The sequence below is a fragment of the Gossypium hirsutum genome, chromosome D06 (genome assembly GCF_007990345.1).
Source record: "Gossypium hirsutum isolate 1008001.06 chromosome D06, Gossypium_hirsutum_v2.1, whole genome shotgun sequence".
In the NCBI taxonomy this organism is placed as follows: domain Eukaryota; kingdom Viridiplantae; phylum Streptophyta; class Magnoliopsida; order Malvales; family Malvaceae; genus Gossypium; species Gossypium hirsutum.
Genome location: NC_053442.1, coordinates 61,673,106 through 61,684,701, shown reverse-complemented (window position 1 = coordinate 61,684,701; position 11,596 = coordinate 61,673,106). Strand labels below are relative to the sequence as shown.

General features: G+C 31.8%; 1 protein-coding gene across 1 annotated transcript; it reads left to right on the top strand.

Moving 5' to 3' along the window:
* Nucleotides 1-5,194: 5,194 nt before the first annotated feature.
* Nucleotides 5,195-11,067, top strand: LOC107903360 (putative disease resistance RPP13-like protein 1). Its single transcript, XM_016829376.2, has 3 exons — nucleotides 5,195-5,388; nucleotides 6,026-10,487; nucleotides 10,560-11,067. Exon 2 carries the CDS (start codon nucleotides 6,039-6,041, stop codon nucleotides 10,413-10,415), a length of 4,377 nt encoding a protein of 1,458 aa, XP_016684865.1. The 5' UTR covers nucleotides 5,195-5,388; nucleotides 6,026-6,038; the 3' UTR covers nucleotides 10,416-10,487; nucleotides 10,560-11,067.
* The last annotated feature ends 529 nt before the right edge of the window (nucleotides 11,068-11,596 follow it).

The window sequence follows — 11,596 nt, the reverse complement described above, 5'->3', positions numbered from 1 at the left end:
AAGTTAAATAAATAATTTTAAATGTGTTAACCATATTGTGTTAAAAATAAACATGTAAAATAATTGTGTTGTGTTGGTGTTTTGATGGTAAAAACTTGGTTATTCTTCTAAACATATTGTTTTGCTCCAAATACATAAAAATAAATCAATTAAAATTATGTTTCTCTAAATTTTAGGTAATTAAAAGACTATATCTTTGTACCCATATTCGATACATATTAAACATAAATATGAAATAAGTATATTTAAAAAATAAAAATAAAAGCAACTTAAAATATTAAAAAAAATTATATATTAGTCATCGACGTCTTGTTGTTGTTGTTGTTGTTGTTGTTGCTTTTGCCAAGTAAGTTCTTATGGTGTAGTTATATGTAGTTTTAATGTATATATGTTGAATTATGATTTTGTTTGTATGTAAATGTAATAATAATTGTTTACAATTTGGTACAAAAGGTGAGGCATAGACTGATTCGTAAAGAAATGGTTATATGTGTTAAATGTGCCCGAGTGAACGTATTAAAGGCTAAGATACCATTGACATGCCAAGAAGGTTATTTGCGCGCTGGTACGAGATATATGTGACGGTACAAAGTTATTACTGATTATATTGGAATCTAACATTTATTGCAAATTACTGAGTTATATGCCTTTACGGAGACTCTAATGTGGTGGAGGGAAGTATTGTTATACAATTATATGTTGCCTACGGGTTTTGCATTTCAGTGCTCTAGTGTCGTGTAGTTACTGCTCTAACAAGCAATCTAGTGTGGCATAGTTACGTGTGTATCCAAATATGTTTATTATAGTTCATCTAGTTAAATGATTAATGAAAAAGAGAAATGACAATGAAACGTTATGAGTTTGAGGTTCAAATGGAAATATGATGATTTGATATTGCATATAGAATTGAATTGTGGATTCTATGTGAATTGTATTAAATTGAATACCATATTAAATGTTGAATTGGTATATGACTCAGTTGTGTGATGAAATCATCTTATTATTGTGAAAAGCTATGTCAGGCAAATCACGTCGAGTTAGTTAGTTTGATATGTTTAATTGTAAATCGAGGTAAGTGTTAGGATCGTCCCGATTAAGCAACAAGTAACAAAAATAGTGGAATAAATTGAGAAATTGAGCACACAAATTTAACATGAAAAAACCCCTCCAAAGAGGATAAAAAACCACGAGCAAAGATAATTTTACTATAATGACAAAAGAACGAAGAGTACAAAAGATGGAGATAAAACTAAACCCCAAAAACCCGAAAACAAAGAACCCTCAAAACGTAAACACAAAATTCTCTAAATGTGTTATGAGTTCTAATATCTAATGGGTGTCTTTACTAAGGTAGTAAAAGAGTCTATTTATAGGCTAAATTCATATGTCAAATAATAATAAAATAATCTAAACTAATCTGTGTTTGACTGAAACAAATAAACAGAGTTTAACCAAAAGATTATTTCGCAAATTTGACTGAAAATAGGAGTTATACTTAACAGTAAGTTTATTTTTTTAGTACGTATAAACTTACTAAGCATTCAAAATGCTTACTTAGTTGTTTTCCTGTTTATGTTGATTGTTTATTTGCAGAATACGTCAACCGGATCACCTTGAAGCCCACACTATCCTATTATCAATTCGGTAAACTTTTGCTTGCTTTAATCTCGATTATGTGGCATGTACTTAGATGTTAATATATTAGTGTTTATTTTGGATGATAGTTTGATTTGAACTTTGGTTGATGCTTGAATATGAGATTGTTACGTTTAAGCATAAAAGTGTATATGTTTGGCATTATATTCAGCTAAACATGAAACATGAGTAGCAAATTTGGTTGTATAATGGTTTGGATAAAAAGGTAGAATTAAATGGTGAAGTATGTTTGAATAGTTTATAAATTCACAGCTTTAAATGACATGTTTAAATGTTTAAATGTCTAATTGATGCATAATAGTTTGGTGATTATGGAAATGGTAAAATGAATGTTTGGTATATGTTTTGAATTGGTTTAATGCTAGTTTTAAGTGTGCTTATAGGCACCATTTGAGTATATTTTGGTTTGGGCATGAAGTGGATACTAAAATGGAAGATTTTGACATATTTGACACTAAAGTATCGATATAGTAGGAGAAGGTATCGATACTTAGTATTTTTCAATCAATTTTTCAAACATCGAGATCGAGTCCCAAAATGGTATCGATACCGGACTCAATGATCGAATCTGACAAAAACCAACATGTTTAAAAAATTAAATCATCACTATTAAAATAATTTATTTCAACATTGTTCCACACATCTTTATAATTTAATACAAATGAATCAATACATTATAGTCATTGTGATATATGTTGTATGTAAGTCATTTTAAAAAATAAATATGTAAAATATTAATAAATAAAAATTATATGACAAATAAATTAATCTGTAAAAAATTAAATTAAAGTAAAGTAAAGAATTTGTAAAAACTAAAACCTAAACCATACAAATCTAATTATAAAAATCAAAACTGAACTCAAGTATTAAATCAAAAAAATTAGTACTTTAAATTAAAGAAAAAAATACGAATAAAATTAAGCGAAATAGGCTTAAAATTTAAGTAAATCATCTAATATTTTAAGATAAAATTATAAAAATATATATAATTAAAAATGAGACAAGAAGAATTAATGTAACATTCCCAAAACATAAAGGAATAAATAAAATAATCTTGATTACAAAAATGCAAGCATACATAATTTCATAATAATAGAGAGTTAAAGTGTCGATCATAGATACTAACTCGATAAAAGACTTAATATATATAATATAGAAAAAAATGAAATGCTAAGAGATTTTTGGGTCAACATGAATCCCGATTCATGAAAGTTTCACTAATACAAGATAGTACAATTACAAGTATAAGTGTAACTACAACAATACGTAGAATCAATCAATACAATATACAGTGAATAAAGAATTAAATAAAATCCACACAAAGTATGTATACATGGTGGAGAGAGAGAGACCCATATATCGCAAATGCTGATGATAAGATTCAAACTCAAGCCTTTAAGATCCAAAACCTCAATTTTTGCCATCAATACTAAGACTCAATTCTAATTAAAAAGTTATTCAGAACAGCTAATTTAATACATATTTTTAGTGAGTAATATGTGAAAATTAAAAACTGACATGGCATTACATATATAGTAATATGTTTATCGCATCAGATTTTAGAAATAGCAGAACTTAATAAATTTAGCAGTGATAATAGAGTGAGGATTGAAATTTTAAAATTTAAAAAATACTAAAAATACAAAGACTAAATTCATAACTTCTGTAAAGTATAGAGACTAATGGTAGAATTTAACCTATTTTGTATTTTTAAATATAAATATTAATTTTATTATTAGAATAAAAATAATTTTATTCAAACCGATCTGAATCGAATCGGACCTATCGAATCTGAAAATTAACCCAACCCTTATGGAGGACAGTGCAACGTCGGTGGGAGGAAATTTGCTAGACAACAGCTGGCCTTCGATGAAGACTTTTATTAGTGTTTAGGTCTACACCATAAAAGACGTTACTATTTTCTTCAAGATTTATATGAGTAAAATTATTGTTTTTAAGTAATTAATTAAAATTTAAAATTATTGATTAAATATTATGAGGGTTTTTTTATTGGAAACAATCAAATTTGAATTTATGTGTTTTATATTAAAATTTACGCTAAATTAGTTACGTAAATATGGTTAAATTTTCGTTTTGATAATTTAACTAGAAAAATTATAATTTGATCTTAGTTCTAAATTGATTTGACGATCAGTGTTGGAGATAAGAGAAAAAAATAATTTAAATTTTAGTTAACAGATTTATAACGTAGAAGAGAAGGGGAAAATAGTTTTTGATTGGTGCATACAGTACAAATAGAAAAATTCATATAACATCGATTTTAACAACTTAGTGGCTTAAATGAAAAATCTTGAATAGTTTTTTTAGTTAAGTGACTAAAACAAAAATTTACCCATAATTTAATTACTAATAATATAATTTACCCGTTTTGGTACCAAACCTCCGACATTAATTAAGAGAAAAAGGGGTAATTATGCTTTCCACTTAGCATACTTTTCCAACATTTGGAATTTAATTGCTTTATTTTTAATTTCTCCATTCTAATGAAAATTAATTGATAACACCGTAAAATTGTCCAGATTAAGTGACATTTTAAAAATTAAAAATTTACTTACGTCGCTAATATTACATGTGGAAGATCAAAAATTAAAAATGTTCAATTTGATAGTGTAAGGTAGGGGCGGATTTAGGGGTTGATAGGGACTCGATGCTCTAAAATGAAAAATTTTTCATTTAAATATTTTATATTTTTATAAAATTTTAAATTAGTAATGGTAAAATTGTATTTTGATTATCCAAAAATGATAAAAATTAGATTTAATCTACTAAAAATTATAAAGATTTAGACTATTAAAATGATAAAATTATATTTTTACTATCATAAAAATATACAATTTAATTTTGACCCAAAAAAAGATTTTTGACTTCACCCCTTATAAGGATTTTAGAGAGAGAGAGAAGGAGTTGATGTATATATTTTGCTTACATAGTTTCTAAATAGAGGTGCTCATGGGTCGGGTCGGATCGAGTTGAGGCTAAGCCTAAGCATAATATTAACATATTTTATACTTGCTCAGGCCCGATTCAATCCAAAATATGAGCTTAAAATTTTATCCAAATCCGTTCATATTTACAAAAAAACTAACCCAAACCTATTTAGGCCCACCCATATTATTTTTAAAATTTTTAAAAAATTATTTATATTATATTTTTTAATATTTAATAAATTTTTTATTTATTGAATATTTTTATATAATAATCTTAACATTATTTTAATATTTACATTTGAGTAGTATTATAATTTAGTATATATTTATTTTTTTAATCCAAGCCCAACTCATATTTTGAAAGGGTTTAATTTTTTTTGTCTAAGCTTATTTTTTTAGCCTAATAGTTTTATCTAAACCATCACAAATTTCGGACAAACCTTCAAATCTGCACAAATAACCCGACCCATAAACAAGTATATTTTTAAACAGTAAAAAATGTCTCATAATTCAATTTAATGGATTAATTGAACTTGGACTGCGAAGTCAAAAGAATACAGACTCAATTTTTGGAATTAAAAAAAAATATTTAAGGGAAGTTTGAAGAAAATTATGGAGTGATTGACCAGTTACCGTCCATAATGACTTCTTAGCTGGGTTAGTGGAAATGTCAAGGGAAAATATCGAGCTTTAACTAGTTTTGCTCTCTCTTTTCAAACTACTCTCATTTTTTTTGTTTTGTATTCTGCTCATCAAATTCTACATTTCTTCAATCTTTTTCAAGGTATGATTTTATATTCTCTTGATTTAATTACATTTATTTATTTTATACTATATTTAATGTAGGTTTGTGAATCATAAATGGCTTATCTAACATTTTGTTTATCTAAGATTATTCTTATGCGTTTTGTTTTTCGGGTTGAATGTTTGATTATTTTACATTCTGTTTGGTAAGAAAGAAAATCAAAGTAAGAACAGTTGTGGAAACTGGAAAGAAAGAAATATATGAAGGATGGATTTTTATTTTTTATTTTTTTGTTTGGTGAGAAGGATAAATAGAAAGAGGTAATATTTAAAGTAAAAAGGAAAATTGTTAGGTTAAAATGCATTCTATGTCCCTATACTTGTTCGTACATTTAGAATTTAATCTCTGTATTTTTATTTTAATTTCACTACTTTGCAGTTCACTTTGTTAAATTTTTATTTTTAAATATGCTATAAATTTTGATCATCATTTAGCATCCTCATTACACTTCATTATCTCATTGTTACGTTATTTTGGCATCAAAGCACATATTTAGCAGTGATTTTAATCTGAACATTATTATATCGAAAATTTAAGTTATAAGAAAAAGAAAACATACATATACAGATACATATATACTGAATCATCTCTGAGTATTCATTGATTATTGTTGCAGATAAGTTAATCAAATGGATGCTTTGTCTGTCGTTGGAGGTGCACTTTTAACAGCTACATTTGAATGGTTGTTCGCAAAGTTGGATTCTACACAATTATTAAGCTTTGCTAAACAGAATCAAGTTGGCTTGGAGCTTAAGAAATGGAGGAATTTGTTGTTGAAAATCCAAGCAGTACTCGAGGAAGCAGAAATGAAGCAAATAACCAGTCCCTTGGTGAAAATCTGGGTTTCTGAGGTTAGAGTTTTGGCTTTTGATATGGAAGATATTTTGGATGAATTCCCATTACTGTTTGACGAAGCTCGAACAAACAATTCATCGAACATGTTCCGTGCATGGTTTGCTGGTACAAGACGAAGCCATTCCATGCTGGATTATGGAATAAGTAGCAAGATAAAGGATGTTACTGATAGATTACAGTGCATTTCATCGCAGATCAATGGTCTCAGCTTGAATTTGACAAAGATAGCTGGAGGAGACATGTCCAAATCCGGCAGGTTACAAGAGAAAAGACTAACTACTTCTTTGATTGGAGATCATGTGTGTGGTAGGGAAACTGAAAAAGAAGATATTCTTCAATGGCTGCTGAAGGGTGATGAAAATGGAGTATCTGTAATGCCTATAGTTGGTATGGGAGGAATGGGCAAGACCACATTGGCTCAACTTGTTTATAATGACGAAAGGGTTGCCGATCGTTTTGCCATCAAAGCTTGGGTTTGTGTTTCGGAACAGCTTGATCTTATGATGGTGACAAGAATAATACTGGAGAAAGTTTTGTCGAATTCGTATGAATGTTCGAGTGATCTAGATTCACTTCAAGTAAGGTTGACAGAGGAGTTATCAGGGAAGAAGTTTTTATTTGTTTTGGATGATGTTTGGAGTGAAAGTTACCATCAATGGGATCTCCTAAGAAGACCCTTCAAAGCAGGGGCACCTGGAAGCAAAATAATAGTCACTACTCGCCATTGCAAGGTCGCATCGATGGTGGGAAATGTTGCGGCTTATCATCTGCACGCATTACCATATGATGACTGCTTGTCATTGTTTGCTCAACATGCATTAGGAAAGAGAGATTTCAGTGCACATCCGAGTGTTGAAGAAATCGGACGAGGAATTGTAAGAAGGTGTAAAGGATTACCTTTGGCCGTGAAAACCCTTGGAGGACTTCTGCATGGTAAGCAAACTTGCGATGAATGGAATGACATATTGACTAGCAAGCTATGGAATTTACCAAATGAAGGGAATGACATTCTTCCAGCTCTAAGATTGAGCTATCAACATCTCCCGTCTCGTTTGAAACAATGCTTTGCTTATTGTGCGATATTTCCCAAAGGCTATGAATTCGACAAGGATGAATTAGTTTTCCTGTGGATGGCAGAGGGGCTTCTTCTGCAGCAGCCAAAAGGAATGGAGCAAATGGAAGACTTAGGCCACAAATATATCCTCGATTTGTTATCAAGATCGTTTTTCGAAAGGGCCAGTAACAAGGAATCCCGGTTTGTGATGCATGATCTTATCAACGACTTAGCTCAATTTGTTGCAGGAGAAACTTGCTACAGTTTTACAGATAAGTTCAAGCATGTCAATATATCAAATGCAAGCTTTGAAAAGTTCCGTTACTTGTCTTTTACTAAGCAGAACTTCGACACTTCTCAAAGATTCAAAATGTCTCGCCACATGATGAGCTTGAGAACATTCCTATCGTTTTCTCCATTCTCGCATTCCTTTCGCAGCTTTTTATCTAAAAGTGTGCTCCATGATTTTCTGCCAAAATTGAGATATTTGAGGTCATTATCCCTTTGTGACTATAACATCAAGAAGTTACCAGAATCAATAGGGGAATTGAAGCATTTGAGATATCTCAATTTATCTCGTTGCGTGATAAAATGTTTACCGGAGTCTATAACAACCCTTTTCTACCTGCAAACATTGATCTTAAACAGGTGCTATAAGCTCTGCTGGTTGCCTGCAACTGTTGGGAATCTAATGGATCTTCGGCATCTCGATATCACACACACGAAGGCTTTAAACGAGATGCCATCAGGGATAGGTAAACTGAGAAATCTGTTGACATTGCCTAAATTTGTTGTGGGGGAAGTTGATGGATTGAGACTAGGAGAATTGAATGGCCTATCACATCTTAGAGACCAGTTATCTATTTTGCAGTTGCATAATGTGTTGGATATACAAGATGCAAGGCATGCTAATCTAAATGAAAAGAAGGGCCTCCAGGAATTGAAGCTAGAATGGAGTTGTGATTTTCATCACTCGAGAAACGAGACACGTGAGATGGAAGTTCTTAGCTGGTTAAAACCTCATCAAAACCTGCAAAAGTTAACGATTAAGTTCTATGGAGCTAAAGAATTCCCTTCATGGGTAGGTGATCCGTTGTTTTCTAAAGTAAAACACTTGGAGCTTTATCATTGTCCAAGAATCACTTCCCTACCGTCGCTTGGACAACTCTTGTCATTGAAAACATTGATCGTAAAAGGCATGGTTGCAGTAAAAACAGTGGGCTTTGAGTTTTACGGCTGTGGTTCTTCTTCGATTGAGGCTTTTCCATCACTAAAGATTCTAAGATTTGAAGATATGTTAGTTTGGGAAGACTGGTCTTCTTCACTTGTTGGCATTGAACTTAAAAGGGTTCGGCAATTCGAACGACTTCATGAACTCCAAATTTACAATTGTCCTAAGTTGGTATCCAAATTGCCAACCAATCTTCCATCACTCATAAAACTTGAGATCTGCAAATGCCCACAGTTAACATATTCATTTGTAAGTCTTCCATCTCTTAGAAACCTGAATTTGGAGGAGTGTAACGAGATGATTTTCCGAAGCATGGTTCATCTCAAGTGTCTTAGGACATTGAAAATTACCAACATTTCTCATCTTGCTTGTTTGCCAAACACGTTCAAACAAGACATGATAGCACTTGAAGATGTGAGGATCGAAGAATGCACTGAACTGACATCTTTGTGGGAGGATAGAAGCAATACAGACAACCTTGTTTGCCTTAACCGTATTGTGATAAAAAAGTGTCCCATGTTTGATCCCTTGGCAAGGGAAGCTCATCAACTTGTTCCATCACACAATCTCGAAGCTTTGGAGTTACTTGGTTGCAACAACCTTAGAAGGCTACCTAATGAGTTATTTAACATCTCATGTCTAAGAATATTGAGAATAATAGGGTGCAAAGAGCTCAAATCATTGGATGGGATTATGAAGATAGATGGTGGAAACAATGGCAACATCATGCATCTCGAAAAGTTGGAGATAATACATTGCCCATCTCTCAAATATTTTCCAAGTGGAAAATTACCACCTACTCTCAAGAAGTTAGTCATCAAAGATTGCGAGCTCCTTCAAGCTCTACCCCAAGGAATAATGTCTAATGGTGATGATGATGATGATGGCATCCTGCATCTTGAAGAGGTAACCGTTGGAAACTGCCCTTCTCTCGAATCCTTCCCAAGAGGCAGATTTCCTCCATCGCTCAAGACGTTGCTTATCGAAGATTGTGAGCTCCTTCAAGCTTTACCAGAGGGATTGATGTGCGACAACGACAATACATTGCATTTGGAGGGTCTTAGAATGCAAGGACTTCCATCTTTGATGTTCTTCCCAAATGGACAACTTCCGAAAACCCTTAAGAATCTCATTGTGTTCAATTGTAGAAGATTAGACTTATTTCCAGACAGGATGTTGCAAAATAGCAAGGCACTTGAAACCATTGAAATTTCACATTGTACCAATCTAAAGGCCTTGCCTCTTGACTGCTTCAACAGCTTAACTCGCTTGAGTACATTGGTAATAAGCGGTTGCCACGGTTTAGAATCCTTTCCAGAATCTCAACTGTTAATGCCTAATCTCAAGTTTCTAAGGATAAACAGATGTAAGAATCTTAAGTCCCTTCCGCAAGCAATGTACAAGCTCAAGTCACTTAAAGAGCTGAAAGTAAAGAGTTGTCCAAATATCTTGGTCATTCCTGATGGTGGTTTGCCTCTGAATCTATCACTTCTTTTCATTGATTGTGAGAACCTGAAACAACCGATGTCCGAATGGGGCTTAGACAGGCTTATCAATCTTCACCATTTATGGATCCATTGGATATGTCCTCCAGAGAATGTTCTTCCTTCTTCATTGATTGAGCTTTACATTAGAAATGTAGCTGATCTAAAAGCTTTACCTCAAAAGCTCTTGAAAAACCTGTCATCTCTTCAAGTCTTGGACATTTCTCGTTGCTATCAACTTCAGACATTGCCGAAAGAAGGCCTGCCTCCTTCACTTGGATCACTCAGGATTGATGAGTGTCCAGTTTTACAACATTGGTGCTTGGAGAACAAAGACTCTCGGCGTTTGATAGTGCACATTCCGTGCCTTTGGATAGGTTAAAGATCAATAGGGTCCTATATTTGGACGTGGCATGAGTGTTTATTGTACAGATTCGGGTTTGGATCATTTCAGGTATACACTGTTTTCAGATTCTGAATTTTTTTTTTCTGGATTCGGTCTATTTTAGCTTCAGTTTCTTTTCAGGTTGTACTCTCTGGTTGCTGTTGGAGAACATTACACTGGCAGCATGCTTAATACATGCAACTCAGTCAGGAAGTGAAGTTTCCGATAGTAGACGGTTGAATAATGTGTGGGAACCTACCATTGGAAATGGAACAACAGCTGGAAATGACTGCTAAAACCCTGTACATTGAGGAACAAGGGGAGGAATCCGACCGAAGGACGGCTTGTGTCGGTAGCTAGTCAAAGAGACAATAGCTTACCAGCTCGATGATCTGCCACACTGAAAGTTTGAATTATCTTTCTATAAGATCCATAGAAATATTTTCTTACTAAACTTTCTAGCCTTACTTGATCATCAAGGTTTTATTTGCAAACAAAGAGAAGACCTCTTTGTTCATGGATGTTTAAATATTACAACTTACATTCATGTAAATCAAATATGTATAAATTTATCTTACTTGAACTCATGTACAATATTTTCATATATTTGAAGGATATTTAGAGAATAGTATTTGATTTAATTTTAAATTAGTACAAAGTAAAATAGCACTTTGACCTCGAAAATGATAAAATTTTGATTAAATTTTTAAAAAAATTATAAATATATAAACTATTAAAATAGTAAAATTATCTTTCAAAAAAAAAGTGAAATTACATTTTAACTCTCCCATAAAACATATAACTTAATTCCGAACCCAACAAATTTTTTGACTTCGCTCCTGAATTAACTCCAATGCCATTCGCCCACCGTTGACTCTATCTATTGATCAAATGTGTTCTTTTAAGGGCTGGAAATAAATTAAAATAGAGCCGTTGTCAAACCATTTCATCATCAAAATTCAAACTTGACCACCCAACACTATCTTAGGGGCCGGAAATAAAACAAACTTGAACAAATGAATCTTTATTTATATTCTTTTTTTTTAACTTTATATTCAATTCATGTTTTAAAATAAAAACTTTAAAATTGTTTTCGTGTTTGTTTATTTAAAATTATATTTATTTATTTAAGTTAAATGAAATGTACATATTCTTGAACATATAATTAAATATATTAA

Coding starts and splice junctions, on each gene's coding strand:
- LOC107903360 (XM_016829376.2), top strand. CDS start 6,039: ATGGATGCTTTGTCTGTCGTTGGAGGTGCACTTTTAACAGCTACATTT.